At 48.3% G+C, this 27,417-nt stretch overlaps 2 protein-coding genes across 2 annotated transcripts in view; one reads left to right on the top strand and one right to left on the bottom strand.

Moving 5' to 3' along the window:
- The window catches only part of LOC149337696 (uncharacterized), a 327,912-nt gene that overhangs the window by 265,674 nt on the left and 34,821 nt on the right, over positions 1-27,417 (bottom strand). The gene's annotated exons all lie outside the window — the stretch shown is intronic.
- Positions 10,776-12,739, top strand: LOC149337697 (uncharacterized). Its single transcript, XM_089554929.1, has 3 exons — positions 10,776-10,926; positions 11,047-11,209; positions 12,303-12,739. Exons 1-3 carry the CDS (start codon positions 10,776-10,778, stop codon positions 12,706-12,708), a joined length of 720 nt encoding a protein of 239 aa, XP_089411055.1. The 3' UTR covers positions 12,709-12,739.

Here is a 27,417-nt window from a genome sequence, read left to right as displayed (position 1 = left end):
CCCAATCAGGCAACTAGAATAGGCAACAGTGTAAGCAGAAATACCTGCCCAGACCTCACCCTTGGAAAACATCTAAAGCATGTTACTTGGACAAATACAGGCCAAAACCTCGGAAGTGATCACTTTATTCTTTCACTCACGTGTTACGCAAAAAACCTCACCCTCCCAGTCAAGATTAAACGCATAGTGGACTGGGACCTTTTCAGGAAAAGGCGAGAGTCCACTGCCACTCAAAAAATAGAGGACTACTCCTCTTGGGTTACCCAATTAAACAAAGAAATTGAAGCTTCTACCAAGGAAGCAGCAACTACTCAGGAGTCGAATCAAGTAGATAGCCGACTACAACATCTGTGGCAAGCCTATCAAGGGGTGGAAAAGCGATGGTTGCGGCAAAAACATAATCACAAACTTAAACGTACCTTGGCCAAAATTCTAGAGCAAATTACGGAACACGCTGCCTGGTTAACCACTCAGCAATGGTCTCAGATATGTAATAGACTGGACGGCAATCTCAAATTTAAGAACACATGGCATTTCCTCAGATTTCTATTAGACCACAGCTCACCTAGATCAGAGACCTCCAAAGCAATTATACGCTTAGTTCATTCCGCACAACAACAACGCCAGGACATTATTCAAATACTTAGAGATAAATACTTCCCAGACACCCCTCAACTAACCCTTGTACAATATGAGGGATCTTGTAACTCTCAACTCGATGCCCCTATAGCCGAGGCAGAGGTTTGGGCAGCTTTACAGCAGCTCAGGACCACTTCAGCACCAGGTGCAGATGAAGTCACCAATAAGGCTCTGAGAAATCTGGATGGCAAAACTGTCGCGGCCTTCACAGAATTTATGAATCAGCATTGGGAAGCTGGCACGCTCCGAGAACAGTGGAAGCATGCCAGAATTACCTTTATACCTAAACCAGGCAAACCGCTAGACCTGCAAAATCTTCGGCCCATATCTCTAACTTCATGTGCGGGCAAGCTCATGGAGCATGTTGTCCTAAACCGTCTCATCCGACACATGGAAGAGAACAACATCTACCCCCATACCATGTTCGGTTTCAGATCCCACCTTTCAACACAGGATGTCATGCTACAGATCAAGGAAGACATACTTGATCCTTCGATTCCTCACCTCACCAAAGCACTTCTTGCTTTAGATTTAACCAAAGCATTCGATAATGTGCAAGATTCAGCCATTTTACAAGCTCTGAGCTCTCTGCACGTGGGAGAACGCACCTATGCATATGTGAGAGCTTTCCTTACGGGCAGGACCGCGGAGTTCCAAATCGGATCAGTCACATCTCCTACCTTCCCACTAGGCAGCCGTGGTACGCCACAAGGTGCAGTTCTCTCACCATTTTTGTTCAACATCACGCTCATCCCTCTTGCTCAAATCTTGTCTAAAATTCCCCACCTCTATCACTCCATCTATGCGGATGATATCACCGTCTGGACGAGCGCAGGAAACTGCGGTGAAATAGAGGAAACATTACAAAATGCAACAAACGCGGTCCAACAATATGCACAAAGTATAGGCCTGGCATGTTCCCCTGCCAAATCAGAACTCCTTCTAATCAGACCCCGATACCCGGATCCTGATCCGCCACAAATTGTTATCAAACTTGAAGACATTCCAATTCCAATTAAACCCGTCATTAGGGTTTTGGGTATGCTCATCACGAATGACGGCTTCAACACGACCACCATTAAATCACTCCGCCACACTGTACAGAATACGACTGCGATCATTCGTAGAATTAATAATAAACACCGCGGCATGAGGGAGGCAGACACGCGACGTCTCGTTCAAGCCTTCTGTATCAGCAAATTCATTTATACTCTCCCCTATCTGTATCTCACTCGGACAGAGCAGGAGCAGATAGATAGAATGATCAGGGGTATATATAAGGCTGCCCTTCACCTCCCGAATTCAACCCCCACCAGCAAATTCCTCAAACTAGGCGTGCATAACACCCTGGCAGAACTAATTGAAGCCCACCTCACGGGGCAATACTATCGCCTATCTCGAACACCTACCGGACAGAATCTTCTGAAAAGACTCAAAATCACCCTCGACGACCAAATTTCGGATCAGCATAACATTTCTCTAGACCTTGCAAAAAATCTTTATATTCCACCTCTGCCTAGAAACACTCATCCTGAGCATGACAAAGATCGTCGCATAGCTCGGGCAACAGCCCTACATAAACACTACGCTAGGGATCGAGCAGTCACATACGTAGATGCTGCAGAATATTATACCACCTCAGCCTATGCAATCACGGTACTTAACTGCAATCATAATCCTTGCTCATCCCTTACTCTCAATCGCGTTCAACATCCCGTCGAGGCTGAAGAAGCAGCCATAGCCCTGGCCATTACTCAAACAAATGCCAAATACATATTCTCGGATTCTAAATCAGCCATACGAAATTTCGCCAAACAACGGGTTCACACGCCAGCACATCGCATTCTGAACAGTGTTGTACCCCCGAGTCGGCTCATCACACTCATCTGGGTTCCTGCGCATTGCGGACACCCGGGGAATACGGCTGCACACAATCACGCCCGAGGACTCGTCAACCGGGCGGTGGACGGCCTCCCCTCCTTCCGCAGTGCTAGGGAACCCATGATGACGTACCATGAAGTCACGCTTCACTACCGGGGTTCCCGACTAGTTTACTCCCCTCCCCATAAATCGCTAAATAAGGCCGAGCAAGTCGTTTGGCGACGGATTCAGACAGACACTTTTCCGAACCCTTACCTGTATTCCCTCATGCACCCAGGGGACTACCATCCGTCCTGCAAATTATGCCAACACCCTAAGGCGGATGTTCATCACATATTTAGGGCTTGCCCTAATACTCCAACTCCCCCTTTTCTGAGACTCGACGACCAGGAGAGATGGGAGGCCGTGCTGCACAGCTCACAGCCGGAGGTTCAGCTCCGGATGGTGACCTGGGCCACAGAGGTCGCCAGGGCCCATGGGCTCCTGGCCACCTAGCGCGACCGCGAGGGCCCACCTGTTCCTGCAAACCCCTTATCCTTATCCCCACCCTCACTGGCTTCCTTTTAAGGGTTGCTTAATAAAAGTTTTTCCTCCTCCTCCTCGACACCGACATCACGGAGACGGAAGTCAGAGCGGCCCTCCTGATTGTCCGCGCCAACTCCGCACCTGGTGCAGACCAGATCACAAACTCGATGCTCCGTAATCTGGATGACCAATCGATCACCCACATTACGAAATACTTCAACCAGTGCTGGAGGGAGGGTAACCTCCCTCAGTTCTGGCGCCACGCGAAGGTAATATTCATACCTAAACACAACAAACCACTTACACTTCAAAACCTTCGCCCGATTTCGCTAACATCATGCCTCGGGAAGCTCCTCGAGCATGTTGTGTTAGCGAGACTCACAATTCATATGGCGGACAACAATCTTTACCCGCATACCATGGTGGGATTTCGCCCCCATCTTTCCGCACAGGACGCCATGCTGCAACTCACACACGACATTTTCGACCCGCTTCTTCCAGGTCACACCAAGGCAGTCTTAGCTATGGATCTCTCCAAAGCTTTTTATCGCATTGAACATCAGGCGATCATGACTGCTCTATCCCCATTGAATGTGGGTGCGCGCACGTATGCCTACATTCAAGCATTCCTCACTGGCCGCACGGCTGAGATGCACTTCGGCCCTCTGTCTTCCCCCTCCTACACGCTTCAGAGTATCGGCACCCTCAAGGGTCCGTCCTTTCCCCTTTCTCTTTAACATAACCCTCATACCCCTCGCCCGAAAATTGGCAACTATTCCCCACCTGAAGCACACTCTTTATGCCGACGATATCACCCTGTGGACCACTCACGGCAGTGACGGCGACATAGAGAGCACCTTATAGGAAGCAGCCACCCTCACCCAAAATTACGCACGGACCATCGGACTGTCTTGCTCCCCAGAGAAGTCCGGACTGCTCCTCATCCGTCCTAAGAACCACCGCTGTCCCCGCTCCCCCACTGTCATAAGAACTGAATGGTGACCCGGTACCTGAGGTTGGCACCCTCCGTGTATTGGGCCTGCACATCCAGAACGATGGCAAAAACACCACTACCCTCAAGAAACTCAAGCAGGTTGTAGGCGCGATATCGCACCTCATCCGCAGGGTTTCGGGACGTCATAGAGGCATGAAGGAGCGCGACCTATGTCGCCTCATTCATGCCTTCGTCATCAGCCGTGTGCTGTACACTACCCCATACTTACCACTATCCAAACATGACATAAACGCTTTGGATGCTTTGCTTCGCAAGGCATTCAAAGTAGCACTTCATCTTCCCCTCAACACACCCACAGAAAGATTACTAGGCCTGGGCCTCCACAACACGATCGGGGAACTGGTGGAGGCCCACCGACAGGTCCAATACATCAGGCTCACACAAACTTCCACAGGTCGGTATAGCCTTGACTCCCTCGGCATCAGAATACCGGCCAACGACCAAACCCTCCTCGCCCTCCCACGACCCCTTCACCAGGAGCTTCTCATTAGGCCGCTCCCGAGGAATAGGCACCCGTCCCACCATGAGCAGCGCCGCAGAGCCCGTTCGAAGGCACTCCATCGAGCGTACGGCCCCGAGCCGGACGCCGTATGGGTGGACGCTGCCTGCACGGGTGATGAAGCGACAGCAGCTGTGGTGGACTCCTCTTTATCCGCCGTCCTCACACTACCTCTCCTTCCAGACACGTCCCCAGAGGCTGCAGAGGAAGCCGCCATTGCACTAGCTATCACTCGCACGGAAGCCCGGTATATATTAAGTGATTCCAAAACAGCGATTTTAAATTTTGCTCGAGGCCGAGTTCATGTCCCTGCTTTTGGCATACTGGACTCGCCCGATGCACCCCCGCCCCGCCATGTGGAGCTGATATGGGTGCCTGCGCCCTCCGGGAATCCCGGAAACGAGGCTGCCAACCTTTTAGCCCGAGGTTCTTTAAACCGGGCTCAGGTGGCTTCGGATCGGGGATTCACGAACGAGCGCATGCACACATTCAGTGAGCTTACACAGGCATACAGAGCCTCACACCAGCTCTACCCCCCGCCCCACCCCTCCCTAGATAACAAACACGCAACACTCTGGCGCAGACTACAGACACACACTCTCCCCTCACCCCTTAACCTAGCCCACTTTCATCCATCCTTTCCCACTCCCGCATGCACCCTATGCCCAGAACTCTACGCTTCTTCCCTCCACATCCTTTCCCTCTGCCCGGCGGACCCTCCCCCGCGGGACCTAGAGAACCTCAAGACCTGGGAGGACTGGGAGACCCTGCTGCGCTCGGAGGATCCGGCCGTGCAGACCATCGCCACCGGCCGTGCTGCCAGTGTTATGGACCGTAGGAACGTAAACACTTGAGTGCAGTGGGGTCGTGCGGGGACCCTGGGGCATGCCCCGAATTCCTGTGTAAATAAAGTTTTTTTTCTCTCTCTCTCTCTCTGGCGTGGTTCGAAGTCGGCACGACGATCGCAAGTGGAACGAAGGTGAGGTAGTTAAAACCAATGGCTGCGGCAGTGGCGGCAAATGTGGCCGACACGCGAACAGGCGAAGCAGATTGGGCGGTCGTCCGAGGTGCGCCAATCCACAGGATTCCGGTAGCGGTAACGTGGATGTATGGCCGGAGTCGGTGAAGCACCAGCAACCAGTGAAGTGGTGTTTGGCAAAGAAGGTGACGCAGACGGCAGGCCAGAATTGAGGCCCACGTTCCCAAACTCCTCGCAAACGACAGCCTGGATCAGCGCAATCAATCGTAGACTCAGCGGGCTGAAGGGCGAAGGGGACGGGAGTCATAGCTTCCAGTTCTCTGCATACAATTCTGGTCAAAAAATTCACGGGGCACTTTGACTGTCTAAAGTGCGCATAGGCGAAAGCGTTTTCCGCACCACTTTGACTGCTTCTGTGGCACGGTGGCGTCAAATGTAATTCAGAATTAATTACTAAGTGATAACAAATCACAAATGAATGGTTAAATACTGATTAATGCCTGGATACTAATTAACTGCTAATTAATGCCGCTTAAGCTTCGCCTTTAGAGTGGAACGCGACAGCGTGTTGTAGCGCTGCGAGGGAGTCCACGGAGCGCCATCACCCGTTTTGCGCGATGCCTTGCCGTTTGAACGCAACGATTTTTGAGGAAAGGAAACGGCGCAGTAATTGTCTGTCATCTCGGTGGACACCTGAACCGCACCGTAGAGGAAGGGAGGAAGTGGGAGTGAAAGAAGAAAGACAAAGAGGGCCCGTAATGGAGAAAATGTAAATTGTATTTGAGGAAAGGAAATTCCGCAGTAACTGGCTCAGGTATCTCGGTGGACACCCGTTAAAATTCAGGGGTGGGTGCACTTTTTTTATTTTAAAGTGCGGTCACTGATGTGTGGTTAAGATGTTAAGCTTCGCCTCTAAGAGTGGAACGCGACAGGGTCTTGCAACACTGCCAGGGAGTCCATAGAACGCCATCGCCCATTCGGTTCTACGCCTCGCTCGTCGGTAAATTGGTTTTTGAGGAAAGGAAATGTATCTGTCTCTCATAGCTCGGTGGACACCTAAACCTCACCGGAAGGGAAGGGAGGAGGATGGCAGTGAGCGAAGACACCTTATTCACTAGACGCGCCTTTGTTCATTCCAAAACATTGAGCTGGCATGGCGGAGTGGATAGCATGCTCGTCTCGCACTCCGAAGACCGGGGTTCGATTCCCGAGCTCGACCAATTTCCTACTTGGTTTTATTTATTTATATTGCCTGACTAGAAAAGTTAATTATGCTAATTGGGTAGTTAAGCAATTAACTAAGCTCAGTCCCACTTACTTGGAGCATCACTATATGGTCCCTTTAATTGGTTGCATGGTTACTAGCCAAAGTACAATTGGCCCCGTTTGAAATTGGCGCACTGTGACGTCACGACCGTTTCGACCAACTGAAAAGCGTTACATTTCTGTCGACAACTGCTGCTTACAACGATGAGACATTAAAGGCTTTCGACTTAATAGCAGGATGGGACGGCTGTTCCAGTGTTGGGAGGTCTTCGCAGGAGGATGTCGATTTTAATCCGGTTTATACGTTCAAAAATATCGCAACCTACTTTCAAGATAGCCATCGCCTTTACCCTAGCCCATGTAAAGGCCTCAAGAAGGCGGATGAGCGGCTTCTTTGAGCGGCTTCTTCTCCGCTTCTTCACCAATACATTGCTGTGCCCGGCAGCCCTAAAACATTTCGACCCCTCCTTTAGCGGCAACTGCCCGCACTGTAGTGCGGTGTCTTCGGACACCTATCACATGGTGTGGGCCTGCCTCTCCAACCCGGCCATTCCCCCTATCCCCAACCCAACCCGGGAGGACTGGGATGCGGCCCTGCTCGGCTGCCACGACTTACAGGCCCAACAAGCCTTAGTCGGGCGCGCCCGGGCGGCGGCTACCACCACTGGGATCCCAAACTAGGGACCTCCACCTAGTGTTTGTAAGGATCGGTCCCTTACGGGCCGATCGAAACACCTCCTGTCCGTTCTGAATAAATGTTTTCACCACCACCATCACCGTGTTTGCAAGGACGAAATATGGCGGTGTTTTGCCTGTTCGAATTGCCGGCATATCTGGAGGACGGAGTCGGCCGTTGCACAATCTTTGAACAGGACAAAGTTGAAAGTGTCATCAGCGATCCCCTTCAGGATGTGGCCCAGCTTGTCGGTCTCTGATATGGTGCTGTCTACTTTTCGGCAAACAGCGGAAAGGTCCTGGATGTGCGAGACGTGCGACTCTGTAGACGACTGAGCTCGAGAAGCAAGGCCTTTTTTAGCGCCGAGCTTGTGTCCAATTGACTTGCAAAATAAGTCCCGGAACTTTTGTTTGCAGTTGTCCCAAGAGGTGAGGTCTTCCTCATGCGTCTCAAAGCAGACACGCGCTGTGCCCGCCAAGTAGAAAATAACGTTAGCAAGCATGAGCGTCGCGTCCCAGCGGTTGTGCTTACTGACGAGCTCATACATGGCGAGCCAGTCCTCGACAACTACGTCATCGATGCCACAAAAGGTGCCCGGGTCGTGAGTCTGCGCCACGACAACGGTCGCCGCTGGTATTGACGCTGCAGCCGGAGGTGCGTTGAAGAGCATAGTTATGGCTCGAAGCTGACGACCGCAGCGGAGGTCCACGGCAGGGTCCTGGTGTGATAACCAGAACGACCTCCACCGAATACTACGGGGCTTAACCCAGCAGCAGACGGAACAGGCCGCAGTCAGAAGACACACCAAACTAAGTCACCCCCAGCACTAACTGCCACGTCCTAGTCGTCGTCATCTGCCGAGCGTCCAAACAACGTCGTCTTCGTCGCGACTATGCACCGTAACGATATGACAGGTTCTCTCAGATCATGAATTGTTTGGTTTGGTTTATGGGGTTTAACTTCCCAAAGCGACTCAGGCTATGAGAGACGCCGTAGAGAAGGGCTCTGCAATTTTCGACCAGCTGGGGTTCTTTAACGTGCACTGACATCACACAGTACATGGGCCTCTAGAATTTCTCCTCCAAAGAAATTCTAGCCGCCGCGGCCGGGATCGAACCCGCGTCTTTTGACACAGCAGCCGAGCACCATAACCACTGAGCCACCGCGGTGGCCAGATCATGAATGGCAGTTCCCCAATATCCCTAAAGGTAAAAGTATGCAAAGGTGTATCTCACCGGTATTCTTCTACGGGGCAGAAACGTGGAGAATATAGAAGAGGGCTGAGCTTAAAGGGACACTGAGGAGAGCTCTATTAATATTGATGCGGGTAGACGACGACGACAAAGAGCGATGGCACGAGTAGGAAGAGTAGAAGAGGACAACGAAGTTCGGACTGTGTTCTCGGTGCCGCTCGCAGCTGTTCTTGTCTATTTGTAAATATCTGTAAATATATTCTTTCCCACAACATATTTGGTGGAGGTGCGGCTTTCCCCTACGTCTACCGACGACGGAACTCCGCAGCGGCCGCCAGTTGCCTTCACTCATCATGACCCAAGACGCCGCCCAGCAAACCTCAGCCCCGGCCATGGCATCACTCGTTCTTTCTCCCCCTCGTGACCCTGGGACCTTTTCTGGTACCGACAACACTGACGTCGACAACTGGATCAACATGTACGAGCGAGTGAGTACCTACAACCGCTGGGATCCGACCCTCATGCTCGCAAATGTAATATTCTATCTAAAAGACACCGCCCGGGTCTGGTATGAGACGCACGAAGACCATCTGGCCAGCTGGGACGTGTGCAAAGAGAAACTCCGCGAATTGCACTCTAAGAACTGCTACTCCTGCATTAAGAGTAAAAGAGCCTCGCTACTCCTGCAGGTCTCAATCTACTCTCTCTACAAACGAGAAAGAGTGAAAGGTCCTGTTCACTCCTCTTGACAAAAGAGTAAAATGGCATTTCCACTCCTGCATACCCCAAAGGAGTTCAGTGCTTGTTTTACTCCTCCGCCCTTACGGCCATACAATCGTAAGGGCGCGCTAGCTTCTCGGGGCCGGCCTGCCAGCCTGGATGCCGACGTCAGAAAAATGCACTGGTATTGTTTGTTCACGACCAAAGCTCTGGGATAGAGTATCATTAGCCAATGTCGAGTTGTTGGTAGAAGCGATAACAGCCATACAAATTTCCTCCCATAGCCGCTTTGCTGCTGCTCTGGAGTTCGCCTGGCCTCTGATATAGCTCCGCTCCTGAAGGGGTCGCGGAAACCGAGCATATATTTATTTCCCTATGACGCGGGGTTCAGAGTAAAACGGTGCCGAGGGTAGCACCTAAGTGCTGGCCAGTTTCGAAGCGCATTCAGCTACAGCATCTATGTGAAATCGGCTATAGGTTTAGCGGCGACAAGGGCAGCCAGCGAGCAGCGCACAGTTCGTCGCCCGGCGCGATCGCGGGCGCCGTCGTTGCCGAAAGCTCGGCTCGCTCAATGATTCGCTCCGTAGCTTGCGAATCGCGCACGCAAGGCTGGAAAATCGAGCAGCGACTGGCCTGCGATTGAGCGAGCCTTTATGCCCATGTTTGCAGCACAGGTGAACAAATTTAGCACACATGTATGCATGGAATATCGGCGGCGTTGCGGCGATTCTTAAGCTCGTCCTCGACGCCATCATCACCGTTCGGGTGGACCCGAACATATCTTTATTTCACTACGAGACATAGTTCACAATAAAACGTACTTACAATGCAAAGAGTAGCACCTCAGCGCTAGCCAGTTTTAAAGCGCTCTCAGCTCTGGCATCGAAGTGAAACCTCCTAGGCTTAGCTACGAATACGGCAGCCAGGGAGCAGGCCGAAGCTCGTCGCGCGGCGCGCTCGCGAGCAGCGTCATAGCTGAAAGCTCGGCTCGCTCAAAGATTGGCTCAGTACTTGCGAATTGTACTCGCAAGGCTGGCAAATCGAGCAGCTAGCGGCTGGCCTGCGACTGAGCGCACGTTCGCAGTACAGGTGAACAACAATTAGCGCACGAATGCTTGGGATACCGGCTGCGTTGCGGCCACGTTAAGGCGATTCTTAAGGCGCGAATATAGTCCGACGTAACGCAAGCGTGCGCGCGCGCGCGCGCACGCTGCGTTGCGTTGGTGAAAACAGCTCCGTCTATAGTTCGGCGCACTGCAGCGGGCAACGCAACCGGCGGCTGCCAGTGTGCCCCGACGGGCCCGGCGCAGATTTTGCTCCTGCTCCAATTGCGCGCCGGCGCCGCCGACCGCGCCGACCCACAATGCATCGCGCGGAGAAAAATGGCGGATGCCAGCGCGAGCGGCGTGAGTGGCGCGAGCTGCCCAAACATCGAAACCGAGCCGGATATCGTTGTGGAACTCGATTTTAGAGACAACCAGCGAAAAGAGAACGCTTGGGAACAAATAAGGCGAAGCACCGGTCTCTCCACGGGTGAGTTGTTCCCGACTGCTGTGCTCGGCTTCACTTGTACCCTTTTCAGCCGAAGCATTCCACTCGCCGCATGTATCGTAATGTGTGGCCGATTTTTTTTGTCCCTCGTTTTGAATGTAGTCGAAGAATGCCACAAGTTATGGAAGAAGCTCCGGGACCGCTTCACCCGGGATCTAAAAGCGATCGAGCTCGCTACGAGGAGCGGCAGCGCCTACGTTGCGAGGCAGTCATGGCAGTTTGCCGAAGCAATGTCTTTCTACAAGAACTGTGGTCGTCCAAGAAAGTGAGTTCTTTCGCTTTGTTTTGGAATGTTTGTTTTCGCGGATCGAGGTACGTGGAGTTATGAGCGCGAAAAGTGTTCAATGCACGGCATGAATTGGGTGCTACGTTCACGCACAGGTTGTGCGTGAACGGTTGTGCGTAGCACTGAGCCTCCTTCGTTTTACCTTCTGTACGGGGGCACACCTTGTTTATACTGAGCCTCCTTCGTTAATTTATGCTTTTTTACCGTGACGTTCCCATTCTGTGAGAGATGATTTAGTATTAGTTTTTTTTCCATGTAACTGCCTATGAACTGCTGCGCTTTATCACGTTAGCATGGCTTTAGAAGAAGACCCTGGAGGAGCTTGTACAAAATTGCTCGTGTTTTTTTAAATGTTTCACGGCTTTTGTGTGGCTATGAAAATATTAAAATGAGATTAACTTTTTACTAGACTCAAAATGTACACCAATATCAAACATGCAATAAAAAGTTGGCGGGTGGTCAGACATCTGAAACAAAAGTTTCTGTAGATCTTTATGCTTCCGATTGTGCATTTGTGTTATGTGTTTTAGCGTTTGTGATCTCATGGGTTCGGGTGAGCTGCATTCTTAGAACTCGCGTGTATTTTCTTTTGGGCTAGTATGTGTGTTGCTTTTTTGTCATTTTTTATGGCTTTACTGTTTGTGCTGAGGGTAGGCTGAGGGTTGGGAACGGTTAGTGGGCAGCCCCCTGCCTAGGATATAGGTCGGAGATGTAGCTCCTGCTTTTGGAAGGTAGAAGATTTGCTCACCGAAACTTCCCGCAACATCAGCATTTTCGCTCTGTGAAATTAGCACTAATGTGGGTAATTGGAGCACTTGGTTCAGCATTCTGCTTACTGGAATGGCACTACTGACAGACATGAATAAGAAGGCATGATAAATGCATGGGCCTTGAATTTCAATTGAATTTCAAACATCAGTGTAAGTCAGAGCTCGTGTCCTTTTCTTTTTCTTCATCCGTGTGCGTAACGCTCTTACACTCGACAAGGCACAGGTGCTCCGTTAGCAGTAAAGTAAAAAAAAAAGTGAAACGACAAGACTGAACTTACTGGAGTAAACCCTGTTTGTTTCAGGACTACCTGCAGCGTGGGCTTAAGGGCCCTGCCAGGAGGTGATGACATCCCCTCAACAGCAGAAGAAATTTTCAACAGTATGCAAGGTGATGATTCGGCAGCACCATCACCCACCGCCAATGTTGATGAAGAGCTGGAGCCCGCAGCAGCTAGTCCTGGTCAGCCTGCCAGGCAGGAAGACTCCACAGTGAGGGAGCCACCCTCGAAACGGTCCAAAAGAGCGTCCAGTTGCTATCACTTCGAGCAGCAGCTCCTTTCCCAGCTGGCCAAGAACACCGAAAATGAGACTTTCGCGCAATCAGTTGGCATGAGCCTTGACAGGATGCCAAAGAGAATCGCCTCTCGCTTGAAGGTTAGAATAACGGAGCTAATAGCTGAATATGACGAGTCTGAGGCTGTATTTTAAGATATACTTTTTGAGGTGTAGGTGACAGCAAATATATCATCTGCACTGTTTCTTTTTATAACTTAGAGGGCATTGCCGTTTAATTTTTTTTGCATTGCCTGCCATGCAGTGCAGTTTCCTAACATCGTTCTGTTCGTGTTCCTATTGTTTCAGTATACTACAAAGCTGTGATATATCTGTTGTTAGACTGTTGAATGATTTCACTGCAAGTATTGTAAGCTTCAATAGTCTCCTACCTCTTTCACCACTTCATTGTTTCACAATTCAAGCTGTGTGCATTGTCATGGTAATTCGTCTTTCAACTTTCACAAGTGATTTTTCAACATTTACAAGCGATTTCATGATTATAACTTGCACCATTGCTAATTTATTGCTAATTTATACATGAAGCATGTTGAGCAATAGTTGTACACCACCTTTGTGTGTTCAAACAAAATATTTCACATGAAAACAACAAACATGCAAACAAAACAAACTTAGCGTGGTGTGCTTGCACAAGAGCAGAAGTACAAAATGTTTCGTGTATTTTTTTACATCCGCGTGATATGTTCAATTACAATCCACTCGAAAGTCCTTTACGAAGTGGTCACCAGATATCAAAATAAAGTTTTATACATTTTAGCTGGCGTCGGATGTTCTTGTTTTGCCCGAAAAATGGAGTCAACCGCTTCACGCTAGCCATCTACACCGCCTTACAGCTTTCAGTTGCCATGGTAAACAGCAACTTGGGGACATGAAGTACTCTGCTATGGCATCCCGGATTTGCATAGCATCTGAAGCTGAGCGGGTGCCGCTGGCAGTACTCTGAGGATTTACATTTGCTACGGTCTGCCTCCACCCGCCTTCCTGGACATTGTCGCCAGTGACGCGGTCGCCGTAATCATGTGGGCAATATGCCTTGTCAGCCAGGAGAAAGTTGTGCAGGCAAACCGCCGCACCTACCATGGCTGTGAGCAACTCAACGTCGCCACTCACTGTCCCGACGAAGCAGCGCCAACGGGAAACCAATATTACGAAAGCGTTCTCCACGCAACGGAGCGCCCTTGACAGCCTATAGTTAAATACTCGTTTTGTCTCGTTTAGCTGTCTTCCGGGGTAAGGGCGCATTAAATAGGGCCGCAGGGGAAATGCTACATCGCCCACAATGCACAGTGGCCACCCGTTATGACCTGAAGGCAAGCTGAGGGTATTGTTCTCGAAGCTCTTTCTGATTGGGCTTTCTCGAAAGAAAGAGCCATCAGAAAGTCTGCCCTGAGCACCAATATCCACCAGCAGAAAGCGATAATTTGCATCTGCCACTGCCAACATCAGCAATGAGTAAAAACCCTTATAATTGTAGAACTCTGAACCACTGTCAGTAGAGCAAGTAATTGCGAAGTGCTTCCCATCTATGCACCCTACACAATTGGGAAAGTTCCACTTCGTGGCGAACTCCTGTCTGATGAACTCCCATTCGTCGGAAGTCGCCTGTCTGAGCACAAGTGGGGAAAGGCAGTCCCAGATGACAGGCAGGGTCTCTTTCAGAATGCCAGAGACTGTCGATACATGCATACGATAGCTTACAGCGACGTCCATCATAGAGCCGCCTGTGGCCAGAAACCTGTGAAGAGTAGAAGTAGCAAATTAATTGTATTGCAGCGCCATCGTTTGTTAAAAGAAGTTTTTTTCAGTATTTAATTATCATGTTATGAGGCGCAACTAGGTTGAAGAGGATTGTTAATTACAATCAGAGTCGCGCGGGGAGGGGGGATGATTAACATAGCTATATAAAGGTATGTTCAAGGGTCGAGTCATGTCTGACGTGTTGAACGAAATCAATGTGAATAACGGAAGGCAACTAATCAATAGAACACAACTGGGAAATGGGGACAAAAAATATATTTGGCGAGAGAATTCCATGCTCGCACAGTGAATGGACGTTTGAAAACCAGCACAAAAAGTGGGCAAACGATATAGAATTGTTTTTCCTGCTACTACACTGAATAAGAACAAGAACGAAAGAAAGAACAGTTTCTAAGCTCATCAGGCGGCTATACGGCCAGTTTCAGCTTTGAGTCAAGGCACCATCCCGTATGACAAGCGGATGTCAGCGAGTGTGTAATTAAGGGTGGCTAAAGTAGGGGATATTTACCGTAAAGTGACTGCCAGCCTTTCTCCTGCGCTGTTTGGATTCTTGTGGTTCGGTGAATGGACGATGCGGTCGCGGACAAGGCTCAAAAGTTTATCAAATGAGGCCTTGGTCATCCAGCAAAGAAAGTAGTTTTACATGATTTTCAAGGATGCACTAAGTGTGTTTAAAACACCCCCGAACATCGTGACAAGTTACTGTGCAGCTGAATATTTGTGGATAATAATAAAACGAGCCGAGCAGTCAGAGTGAGTTAAAAAAAAGCGCTACAAAGCTACACACGAGTGAAACAGTCATTTCGTGTGAAGTGTGCTTACCTGAAGTACTTGAGATGGTACTCTGGGTCTGTTCGCCGTAGTTCTTGCACAAGCTGGTGGTACTCGCCTGTGGTTTTCCGCTGTGCGAAAATCTTTCGCACATACATTGAGCGCCTGCGCTTTCGCCGCAAGCGGTGGACTAGTAACATGAGAGCAAGTTTCTGTCGCGCGGATAACACCCTAGCCATATTTCATATAGTAGCCGCAATGGCGTGAATGGAGCGAAACGGATGAGGCGACGCAGAAAAAGGCGCGAACGGAATTCAAACTACCCGCCGGTCGACGATCGGCGCGCGAGTCGGCGGTCGTTCTGCGCATGCTCCGAAGCGGCGCGCGGCGTCTGGACGCGTCGAAGTATAGAGGGGGTGGCGCTCCGGCCGGCGCAGCGTAACCGGCGTAGCGTGACTGACTCCGAGCGACGCCCGCCCGCGCGCTGAACACGTCGGACTATAAACGCGCCTTTAAGCTCGTCCTCGACGCCATCGTCACCGTACGTGACACACAGGCTGAGAACTTGAATTCGAGTACGTGCTAAAGTAAGCTGCTCGTATTTCTCGGAACAATCTGAACTCGAAAAGACAGTTGCTTCTGTCGGCTTCCATGCATGTGGGCTCTTGCTAGTGAAAGTACACTCGAACAGGATGCGGCGAGTGCGGGCTGCTGTTGCATATAAGCTAAAGTGTGAAGCAAGTATCGTCGTAGTTCCGTAACGCAGTTGATATCACAGTAATCCGCTTGTACGGGTCACATTTAAGCTCTGTTTCATGTAGATCTCCGTCGACCATGCCAGTGTCGCGTAGAGTAATGCATTGCAGCTGCTCTTTGTCCTACCGCTCGCGTCGAACATATCCTTGATATGGACCAGTTTGCGATACGGTGCGTTTCTTTGCCTTTTTTGTCGCATTTAAGGGATTTTCGCTGCCGTCAATCGAAATTGCATTCCGTCAACAGCGTCGTCTGCGCCGTCGTCTGCTAGGACACCCGGGGATGGGATCACAGGATCGCAGCTTCTACAAACGACATGTCAGCAAAAGTATCTAAAAGCGCTTTGGTATTCGCATTTAATAAAGAAATAAAATGAAAAAATATAATTTGTTTTTGTTGCGAACACAATTCAAATATTAGTAATAAAAAAAGCGCATTTGTAGGTTTTTTCAACGAAGCAAAACTGCAGCCGTCGTCACGTTTTGTGTTATTTGGGTTTTTGTAGCATTGTTTGAGTGCTCGTGCGGTGGACGTGTATGAAGAACACAAGTGTGTTTTGGAAACCAACGACGAGAATTACGCCCTGTCAACACTGGTGATTTTGAACGGGTAAAGCCCTGAAGAAAGGTAGCGCTACGACTTCTTGTCATCTGGAGAGGCAACGAAGAAGAATGTGCGGTTTTGCTAAGCCTTGATGAGCCGTCTGAACGGTGAGTCCCGTGTACGTTTCTTTACTTCTGATCTCTATTCGCACGCGTTATTAGTGTGCGCCTATATAGGGATGGCAGTGCAGGCAGTCTGCGTGCGGTTGCCTCAGCTATAATGCGTTAACGCCGATTCACACGACGGTCCGTTCGCCCGCGGCCCGCGCCCTACGTATTCATGCGTCACCACATTGAGAGGCGCGCTGTCGGCCGCGGCAGCGGGCGAACGGAAAATCGTGTGAATCGGCCTTTACCAGAAAAGAACGGGCGTATAGGCCGCATGGCAACTGTTGCTCCATAGTCTCTATCTGCGTTTAGTACTCGGGTGCCGCGGTAAATAAAAATGCCACCAGTTATCACAACAGAGTTACGCGGTCGCTTGCTAGCGCTGCGAAAAACAACAGACAATGTTTACTACATTCTAATAGCATAGATTTGTGCTACATAGGAGAGGATGATGAGCGTGCAGTGCCACGTTAGAGAGCGCTCTTGCTAGGCCAGCTGCGGACAGACAAGGGAACTGACAACGGTCGAGTTGCCTCGCGGCTGGTGCCCGTCGGATTGATTTGTGCTACTTAGAAGATGACGATGAGCGGCAGTGCCGCGCGACAGAGCACTCGCGCTAGGCCAGCTGCCAACAGACAGTGCTCAGTGTGTGTACTCGTGGGATTAGTGCTTACGCCTTAATATTTGTCATACAATTTTTTCGGGGACAATGATCGCGTGTAAAAGGCTGGGGCATATCCCTTGCCTAGTCATTTGTAAATTTTTATCTGTGCTTCCCCATGGAACAGAATTTGACACAGTATTATGTCAAAGTTAGTTCGTTCTTGCGTCTGCCCTGAGGTGTAGGTGTCGATGCTTCCTCGCCTTCAGATTTTGAGAACTGTTTGGGATGCAAGTGCGCACTTATTTAGGATTTCAAGCTTTTGGCTATATCCCTCGTTTGTGCGGCCCGCTTTCAAGTCGTCCGCTATATCGGTGATGGTTTGTTATTGATTTTCACTTTCTCTTATTTATTCTTGGTTGACTGCCACCAGCTGTGCTGCCGGCGATTCTCCGCGCTCGGAACTATTCCCAGGCACGAGACCCTACCCACAGACCTCCCTGCACACACTCACCAGTTTTCTTCGGTATTTTTTTCCCTTGCTCTTACTTGCATTGCCACTAGGCAGTTTTTATTTCTGTGCAGATTTGTTAAATGCAATACCAATTTTCGTTTCATGCTGTGATGTGAGATATCGTGCTTCTTGCTAATGAATGCATGCCTTTTCCATCCTCTCATCATTTGTGCAAAGCAGACGGGTCTACTGGTCGCTACGTTCAATTTAAAAATACCTTCGGTGCTGCTGCAAAGCACCCTAGTAGTAATAAAATCCTGTGCATGCTATATTCGAATAGTTACGCTCTTTTCATCATGCATAAAAATAGTGGTATTCCAGCCTGCTCATCTTTCTATGCGGGTGTGACAGTCATGTAAATCTACTGAAAAAATGTATATCGGTGCATCACATACAATCTGTTCATTTCTTTTGTCATGGGCCCTCTCATTGCTTTTTGTGTTCCTATGTTACTACCTTATTCTAATTTATGAAGCAGTAGACAATTTCTTCTCTTGTCATTCATGACATTGTTACGGCCACTGACAACAGTTGCTCTGACATATTTATTTGCAGTTGCCAGCTGCCAGTATCTACTGGGCCATTCGTGCTTCCAGCTTTTGGCTGTGCTATCTCTCCTCAGCTGTTTGTGGTAGGTATTGTTTTCCAGTGATGCATACCTTACCTGCCTATTTAGAAAAATTTCATAGACATAGGCTCACAGCCGGGTTTAGAAATGCATGCAGAGCTCTACGTGCACTTAGCAGCAGTACCTCCCTGTATAATCACATGAATCTGATCCTGAATTACATGAATGTAATTACATGATCTGTATGAAATAGTCGCTCATGAAGCTTTTGACTGCTGCTGTTAACATAATGGAATTTACACTGCTTCAGGTGCAGAGACTATTTCACACATGTTGCCTCTTATGCATATGTGCCCTCTGAAAGGGCGAACATATTCCTTTATCCCTTTAAAAAACATTGTGTTCTATCATGATGCTTTACCGGTATTTCTGGTGTATAGACCAAAATGTCACTCAGTATTGTAACATGAAGCGGGAACTCAGTTTGTCCAATGTTTTAGAGGTAACATGAAGCGGGAACTGAGTTTGTCCAATGTTTTAGGGGTCCTAAAACATTGGACCAACACAGTTCCCACTCGAGTTATTGATCACTTCGCTCTCGCCCTACCATAAGCTTGCCGTCCAGGTTGGACAAATTGATAGAGCGACTGCTCCAGTTAAGTGGTGGTTCTGAGTTCGAACACCGGACCAGGACGAATCTTTCTTTAACTACGAAGTTTCTGTGAAAGCTGTATAGCTTTCCTTTGTAGCCATTTGGCTGTGCTCGAGTGGATGTCAATGAGTAATTACTCCTTATTACAGATCTTTTGTCAACGCCAAACTGATTCAGTAGCAACAAATAGTAGAAGGGTAAAAGCATGCTGCTCCCAAAAATTCGTTAAGCATGTTATAAAATGTATGCTGTATTGTTTTAACTGCTGCAAAGAAATAACGGTGATGTTAGATGCCCAGCCCCTATTAGGTAAACATAGCTCGCAATTAACACAGTGGATGGAAAAGAAATATGGACTTCAACCCTCACGACGACCCTCACCCCAGTGGATGGATGATAATGGCTTTACCCTTTGTACCGGGCGGTAGCTTCCGCCACCTAGCCTATACTTCCCCCATTGTTAATTTAATTTTCTTTTCCCTTTCGCTCTTACAATATCTAATCTGTCTATCCTTTTACCCTCGAAATTCACGGCTCCCTTGATTTCCGCCACCAATCCTCCAACCTCCCCTTCGTCAATGTCACGCTTTTCCCATCCACTCGCCCGTCCTCCCCAGTAAATCCCAGCGCTATCTCTATGGTCGTTGCTGTCCCCTCTGGGAGGGCTGGGCGGAGTTCTGCGGACCTCAGAACCAAGTGTTCTATGGTCTCCGTTTCCGTTTTACATGCAGAGCACAAAATATCCACTTCTTCAAATTTGGACCTATACGTTTTTGTTCTCAGAGTCCCTGTCCTAGCCTCAAAAAGCAGTGAACTGCCCCGCGAATTATCGAATAATCGCTCTTTTTTGATGTCCTGTTTTCGTGTCCTATATATGCCTAGCGCCGATTTTTCCTGCACTCTGTCTTTCCACATCTTTCTTTCCGACTCCTTTACCTCCACTTTCACGTTAGTCTTTTGTTGCGTCCCATCCCTCACCCGTAAATACTTCGTTCTTAGCTTTCGGGTTCTATTAGTCCATTTTGTGTTAATACTTTTCATGTACAGATACTTGTACACCTTTTTTGCCCACCTTGTTTCTTCCATTTGAGTTAGTCTCTGATCATATTTCAGTTTGCTGATGGCCTCCCGAACCTCGAACGACGCCCAACCCATATCTCCCTGGACTCCCTCATTCGGAGTGTTCCCATGGGCTCCCAAGGCTAGCCTTCCTACACTTCTTTGTCTAACCTCTAGCCCTGACTGTACTTCTGATTTCATGCACAGGACTGCATTTCCAAATGTGAGGCCCGGTACCAGGATTCCCTTCCATACCCCTCTAACCACCTCATACCTATTATAGTTCCATAGTGCTCTATGCTTCATAATGTCTGAATTCCTTTTTCCTTAATCCTTCAGAATCCTCTCATGCTCTTCCAGATATTTTTTTCCTTCACTTAGCCATACACCTAGATACTTATACGTACTCACATGGTCTATCATAGTGTCTTGTATTTCTAGTGGGTCTCCGTTCTCATCATTATAGACCATTATTCCTGACTTCTCTCTACTAAACTGGAGTCCTAGCTTGTTGCCCTCCTCACCACAGATTTTAACTAGTTCCTGCAGCTTATCTCGCTTGTCTGCTAGTAGAACAATGTCATCCGCATACATTAGTCCAGCCAACACTTGGTTTACCCTCTGACCATCCTGCATATAACTCACGTCAACTCCTACCCTACACTCTTCCAACCTCTTTTCCATTTGGCTCACATATACCATGAAAAGTAGAGGTGACAGTGGGCAGCCCTGCCTTAACCCTCTCTTAATTTTAGCTGGTTTTGTGGTTTCTCCCTCCCAGGTTACCACGACCTCATTGTCTGAATATATACGTTGTAGATATTCAACCAGATTTCTATCAGCGCCATATCCCTTCAATTGGTCCCAAAGTTTTTCCTGATTCACATTGTCATATGCCCCCTTAATGTCTAAAAATGCCATCCATAGAGGCCTCCGACTTGCCTCAGCTATCTCTATACACTGCGTTATGACAAATAGATTGTCCTCCAACCGTCTGTCCCTTCGGAAACCGTTCTGCAACTCTCCCAAGATCTCCTCACGCTCTGCCCATTCTTCCATTCTCATTTTCACCATCTGCATTGCTAGCCTGTAAATAACTGATGTGACCGTAATTGGTCGGTAGGATTTAATGGTGTCCCTGTTCCCCTTGCCTTTGTATATTAGTCTCATCCTGCTCACTTTCCAGTCTTTTGGAACGTCTCCTCCCTCTACCACTTTTTCAATGATCTGTCGTAATTTCAGTTTGCTTTTTTTGCCTAGTATGGTAATTAATCTCATAGGTATGCTGTCTGGTCCTGTCGCTGTTCCGATGGGAACCTTGCCTTCTATTCTGTCCCAGTCCCCTGCTGTTCTCTCCCTAGGCTCTTCCTCCTCTGCCCCATTGCTGTCCCTGCTCTCCCCTAGACCATCCGCCACAGGCTCTGCAAATGCTGCTTCAATTGCTTGTCTGATAAATTCCTGTGCTTCCTCTCCCTCTACCCTTTTTCCATCCTGTGTGGTCAGAGTGTGTTGGATGCCCTCTGTTCTCTTCCCTTGTAGCCTTATGTGCTCCCAAAACCTCTTTGCAGCATTCCTATCTTTCTTATTTACCTCCATCATCCACTGGACTCCTGCCTTTCCTATTTTCCTGATTTCCTATTTTCAGTAAAACAAAAAGTGCCAGTGTTGCCATACTTGAGAGCTTTGCTCTTTAAAATTGCAGTAGACTGCTACTCAAAGTTGACAAAAAAATGCGTCTCGTTTTCTGCATGTGCATTCCACAGTGCTGGTGCCATTTTCACTGGCCATTGACATTCAGTCGCATGATGTGCACCCCGCTCCTCGAGTTGATTTTGTTTGTCTTGTGAACCTGCCGTCAAAATCAGTGCAGGATAATGCTTCCCCAGTTGATCTGTAGTTAACCTTGTCCTTTGCCAGCTGCTGTCACCCTTTCTCCACAGAGAAGGGCGGTGGGAGTCCAAGCCAGGTGGAGTTGAAATATTTGACTAGTAGTGGACAGGGATCCTGCGGTTTGTTGAGTACACAGGCAAATTGGAGACTTATGGAAGAATTTTTTTACCAGCCAAAAAAGACGCATACACTAGAGAGAACCGCACAGGACAAGGGCTGGTAAAAGCCGTAGTCCTCTGTGGTTCTCTCGTGTATGCGTGTTCCTTGGCGGGTAAAACAATTCCTCCGTAAGTCTCCAATTTGCTGGTGTCCTCCACAGATTGGAGGATCCCTGTCTGTTACTAGTCAAATTTCACTACTCCACCTGGATTGGACTCCCACTGCCCTTCTCAAACTTTTGAAATCCTGTTGCCCTAGCAGATCATCAGCTGTCGGTTGTATTACTTTCGCTTCAGTGAAATTTGACATGTAGCGGACAGGGATCCTAGAATTTGTGGAGTACACAGGCAAACTGGAGACTTATAGAATTTTTTTACCAGCCAAGGAAGACGCATACACAAGATTCGTTGTCTGTGTTTCACAACTGAAAGTTCTAAATGTGTGCAAAAGTGTATCGTGCATTCGCACGTATTTTGAAAACTCAATTTTTGCAGCATTAGGTTTTCGGAATTGGAGCTGTAGCATTGCCGCCACAGAATCCCGCTCGTTAACAAAGCGCACACTTATTTGCTAGGTATATATTCGGTATACCGCAACCAGTACACGTCACTGTTTGGAAGGTTCTGTCGTGAAATTTCTGATTGTGCAAGGTAGCTTTTCTTTTAAATTCAAGCGCTCTCTATTTGCTTTTTCCTGTGCATATTCATCGGTCGTTTCAATTCGGAAGCGTTGGTGCTGCAAGACGTGCATACGGAAGCTACGTTTGTGCACAAAGCTCCTGAATTTTTGAAAGCGCAGCTCTGACAGTTCTCGTTGTCATAAATAAGTACAAAGCAGCCTAATCTTTTTGGACACACCATTTCATGCTCTTAGCTGTTTCTGAGAAACAGGCTGCCTTTTTTTCTGTTTTTGGTGTGAAACATTCCTAACAACTTCTTTCTTTCTCGATGCACAGATAGCCTATGCATACACGGGCAGCTTGATTGCAATATTTAGGGCAATATTTATAACAGGTGCAGTGAGCCTTGGTGCATGTGGACAGAAATTAAGCTAGGGTGGGGTGGGGTATTTTCGCACAGGGTAATGTTATGCGGAGGGTTTGGCGTATTGAAACCGAGTCTTTCTGAGCTCTTATTAGACGTCCCAGCACAAGGACAGTAGTTGAGGCTTTTCTTCTTTGTTGTCTAGTCAATGGTTTCCATCACATAAAATAGCCTTAATTCTAGCTATCCCGTGGCCGCAGAACGATGCAGATATACTGAAGTGATCAGTGTTGCATAAAAGTAGTGAGAACATTGCAAATGCAAGACAACTTCATTGGTTTGCAGTGCACTAACGTGGCAGTCATAGAGAATTACACATTACATTTGCAAATCTAAATTGTGCATAATAGTATGGACTGGCACGTAATGTGCGAATTAATCACAGTTATCTCGTTCATGCCAAATGCTAGTGTCAAACATTGTCAGTATTGCATATTTATAAAGAGCAGGCATGCTGCGCCTAACTTGTCGTTGGATAGATTTTATTACTATGAAAGCAAAAAGTTTACACATGGCTGCCGTGTTCTTGCGTGGGAAGTAGTATTACCTTAAATGAGTATAAACACCAAATTTTTGGTTATGTTTGTTCTTTGTAGCGACGTGCTGGGCATTCGTATACATAGAATTGTTGCATAGTATTCGTCTCCAATCGCTAAATAATTACAACCAGATTTCTTTTCTTCCCTGTTTCAATAGCATAGCAATTGCTATGACATCAATGTTCAGTATAGGTTATGGAAGGCACAAAAAAGCTACGATATCGCTACTTCATCGTTTTAATTAGTTACAATGCTAAAGCCAGCCTGCCTTAAGAGTCGGAATCACAATGAATGACGAAGCTGCAATTATATTGCAGTTTTCCTCATGCCTCCCCTGGCTTATACAGACCTTTGATGCCATTGTCATTGCTCAGTTTTTAAAAGTGAAGCAGGAGAGAGAAGATATTTAATTACAAGTTATTTAGTAGTCATAGGCGAATACTGTGTGGTTATCCGTGCATAGTAATGCCTTATGCATCATTAAAAACAAAAAAAAATGTGCAACTGAAATTTGCTCGGCTGCTGACCCAAAAGACGCGGGTTCGATCCCGGCCGCGGCGGCTGCAATTTCTTTGGAGGAGAAATTCTTGAGGCCCGTGTACTGTGCGATGTCAGTGCACGTTAAAGAACCCCAGGTGGTCGAAATTTCCGGAGCCCTTCACTACGGCGTCTCTCATAGCCTGGGTCGCTTTGGGACGTTAAACCCCAAAAACCAACCCAAACCAAACTGAAATTTGTTGTCTGCCTCTGAGACGAAAAATTTTGAATTTTTCCTTCACTATTTTAGAGCATGAAATTCAGTTAATGGTATCTGAGAAACAGGAATTGCAACAGCCATTTCTCTTCAGCAAGAAAACTGTCATTGGTTTAAGTGTTTTCCCGATTCAAGGTTACCCTATATTTTAAACTGCAAATGTATTATGTGACAAGAAATCGTCAAACACAATAGGTTTGGTTTTAGAAATGACTGCAAGTGATAAGGGAATACATTTACTTAGAGCAGAGGTAGTGACCGCTGATCCGGATCAGGAAGAGTAATAACTAGAGGAATATGAATAGGGTGGAGTGCATATGGCAGGTTCTCTCAGATCATGAATGGCAGTTTTTCAATACCCCTCAAGAGAAAAGTATACAACAGCTGTATCCTACCGGTATTCACCTATGGGGCAGAAACGTGGAGGCTAACGAAGAGGGTTCAGCTTAAGTTAAGGACAACGCAACGAGCTATGGAAATAGAAATGATAGGCATAACATTAAGAGATCGGAAGCGGGTGGAGTGGGTGAGGGAACAAACGCGGGTTGAAGACATCCTAGTCGAAATCAGGAGAAAGAAGGGTGCTTGGGCAGGGCATGTAAGACGAAGGCAAGATAATCGCTGGTCCTTAAGGGTAACGGAGTGGATTCCAAGAGAAGGCAGGCGTAGCAGGAAGCAGCAAAATGTTCCATGGGCGAAGGTTTGCAGGAACACGGTGGACATAGCTGGCGAAGGACAGGGTTAATTGGAGAACATGGGAGAGGCCTTTGCCTTGCAGTGGGCGTAGTCAGGCTGATCATGATACTTGCAGAAGAGCTTGCTCATGTTAAAATTTTCATTTGGTAAATATGTGCTTGTTTTACATGCACACAGCTTTTGAAAGGACTAGCATAGTGATAATTGTATTGGGCTTCATAAAATTGTAGCTCTGAATGAAGGTTTGCAATGAAAGGTGTCTGCACTTGGTCACAATATAGGTACACACTAGTGGCGACATGACACACACGATCAGTACATTCTAGTTGTATTCTTTCTTTTTTTTCATGGGGTTATATGCAGGATAGTATGAAAAGGGCATTGGAATTGACTCTTACTTGCATTATTTTCATTCATGTTTGCAGGCACCCGGAGAAATGCACGCATAGCCAAAGCTCCTTCACTCAGCCGAGCAAGCTACGGCATCATCCAGCATCTTAGTTTCTTTTGAGCGCTTACAGCTCACTGCGGTGGATTTGGTAGATGGGTTTACTTTGCTTTTGGCAGTGTTCTTGGCATTTAATGTCAAGTACACCCCAAAAACAAAGCGGGCTTGTCTGCTGCTTGAGACACTAATGGGGCTTGATCCTAGCGAGCGCCTCCCGAGCGTGTTTTGGGCAGCCACAGCAATCACAGCAATGACTTGAGAAATAAAAGTTATCAGTGTTGTACATTTGTGTCATTATTTCTTGAACCATTGTTATTCCCAACGCAGACAGAGCACCATACTTAATGTGCAAACTGTAGTGTAGCCATAAAGTAGTTGTATGAGCAAAAATTATTCTACTCAAAGATTATAATCCCTTTTGCTCATTACTATTTTGTAGATGTAGCGCAGGTGGATCCTGCAAAACATATGACCAACTTGCTCTGAAGAATATGTGAAATAAGAAAATTAGTACGATACATTGAAAACACGTGAAACTCCTTTTGAAGGAGTAAAATAAGATCTGGGCTGATACTCCTTGAAGGAGTATAGTCACTCTAACAAACAGAGTCCTGGAACTCTACCTGAAAGAGTAGTAGGATGCTGTTTCAATGTGGTAGCTTTACTCCCTCGGAGGAGTGCCTGTACTCTATTGCAGGAGTAGTACAGTACTCCTTGAGTAGGTGTTGGATCACTCTTTGTCCAGAGGGAGTAATTTTATTCTGGAAAAAGGAGTGGAATATGGGACAAGCGAATACTCCTTCAAAGTGTGTTCTGGGCACTCCTCTGCACTCCTTTAGTTCTAAGAGTGTGTTTGGACGGCCGCTCGGCCGAACGCTTGCCGCTAAGAAGGACCTCGCCTCCCGAGCTCAAACATCTACGGAGTCCTATGTGTCGTACATTCAAGATGTGCTGGCCCTCTCTGACAAAGTTGACGCCAACATGCCCGAGTCTGACAAAGTCGGCCACGTGTTGAAGGGAATCGCCGACGATGCATTCAACTTGCTCGTATACAAGAACTGCACTACAGTCGACGGAATTATTAAGGAATGTCGACGCTTCGAGGAAGCCAAAAGCAGGCGATTAGCCAGCCGTACACACGCCTCCCCAACACGGCTGCGACTTCTTCATGTGACGACCTCCGACACCGGGAAACACCAGCGCCCCCAGAAAATGTGACCCGCATCATCCGACGCGAGCTCGAAGCTATGTCCCCTGCCCCCCTGCATCTACATGATGGCGACAACCGCTTGCCTACCATCTCTCTGGTACAGGCTGTCGTCCGCCAAGGGCTTGCAAACCTTGGTTTCCAGCCCGTCAGCCCTGTACGGTCTTCACCACCACCCGAAATCACTGCGATTGCTCCTGGACGACCTTCGTACTTCACTCCACGTCGGCGAAACCCTAACGATTGGCGGACAACCGACGACAGGCCCATTTGTTTCCATTGCCACCGCATTGGCCACATCTCCCGCCACTGTCGAAATTATTGGTCCCGTCGCAGCACATACCGTCCTCTCAGCTCCCACCGCGACGACGAACAGCCCAGCCACTACACGCCCCCTCCAGCCCAGCACAGTGCTTCAGTCGACGGCCAGATTCCCCGCTCCAGCCGCTCCCCGTCCCCCCTGCGTCGACAGTCTCGTTCGCCCCAACGCCGTCGCTCCTCTCCTGGCCCCTACGGACGCTCGCAAGCGGAAAACTAGACGCTGCAGTGTCTGGAGGTGATGCTGCAGTACAGCCCCAGTCCCAAAATCCTCGATTAGCCCTTCGCGCACACCATAATTTGCTCGCCATTCATGTCGATGGAGTGCCTGTGCGAGCCCTGATCGATACAGGCGCGCACGTATCCGTCATGAGTTCAGCCCTACGACGCCGCCTCCGAAA

The sequence above is a fragment of the Amblyomma mixtum genome, chromosome 7, assembly GCF_055824585.1.
Source record: "Amblyomma mixtum isolate Tamu chromosome 7, ASM5582458v1, whole genome shotgun sequence".
Classification (NCBI taxonomy): domain Eukaryota; kingdom Metazoa; phylum Arthropoda; class Arachnida; order Ixodida; family Ixodidae; genus Amblyomma; species Amblyomma mixtum.
Note: the sequence above shows the minus strand (reverse complement) of the source record. Positions and strands in the feature narration are given on the sequence as shown.

What these genes read in the sequence shown, in the direction of transcription:
- LOC149337697 (XM_089554929.1), top strand. Translation starts at nt 10,776, where the DNA reads ATGGCGGATGCCAGCGCGAGCGGCGTGAGTGGCGCGAGCTGCCCAAAC. An exon ending in AAGCACCGGTCTCTCCACGG is followed by an intron (nt 10,927 to 11,046) that starts GTGAGTTGTTCC and finishes TTTTGAATGTAG; the next exon opens with TCGAAGAATGCCACAAGTTA. An exon ending in AACTGTGGTCGTCCAAGAAA is followed by an intron (nt 11,210 to 12,302) that starts GTGAGTTCTTTC and finishes TGTTTGTTTCAG; the next exon opens with GACTACCTGCAGCGTGGGCT.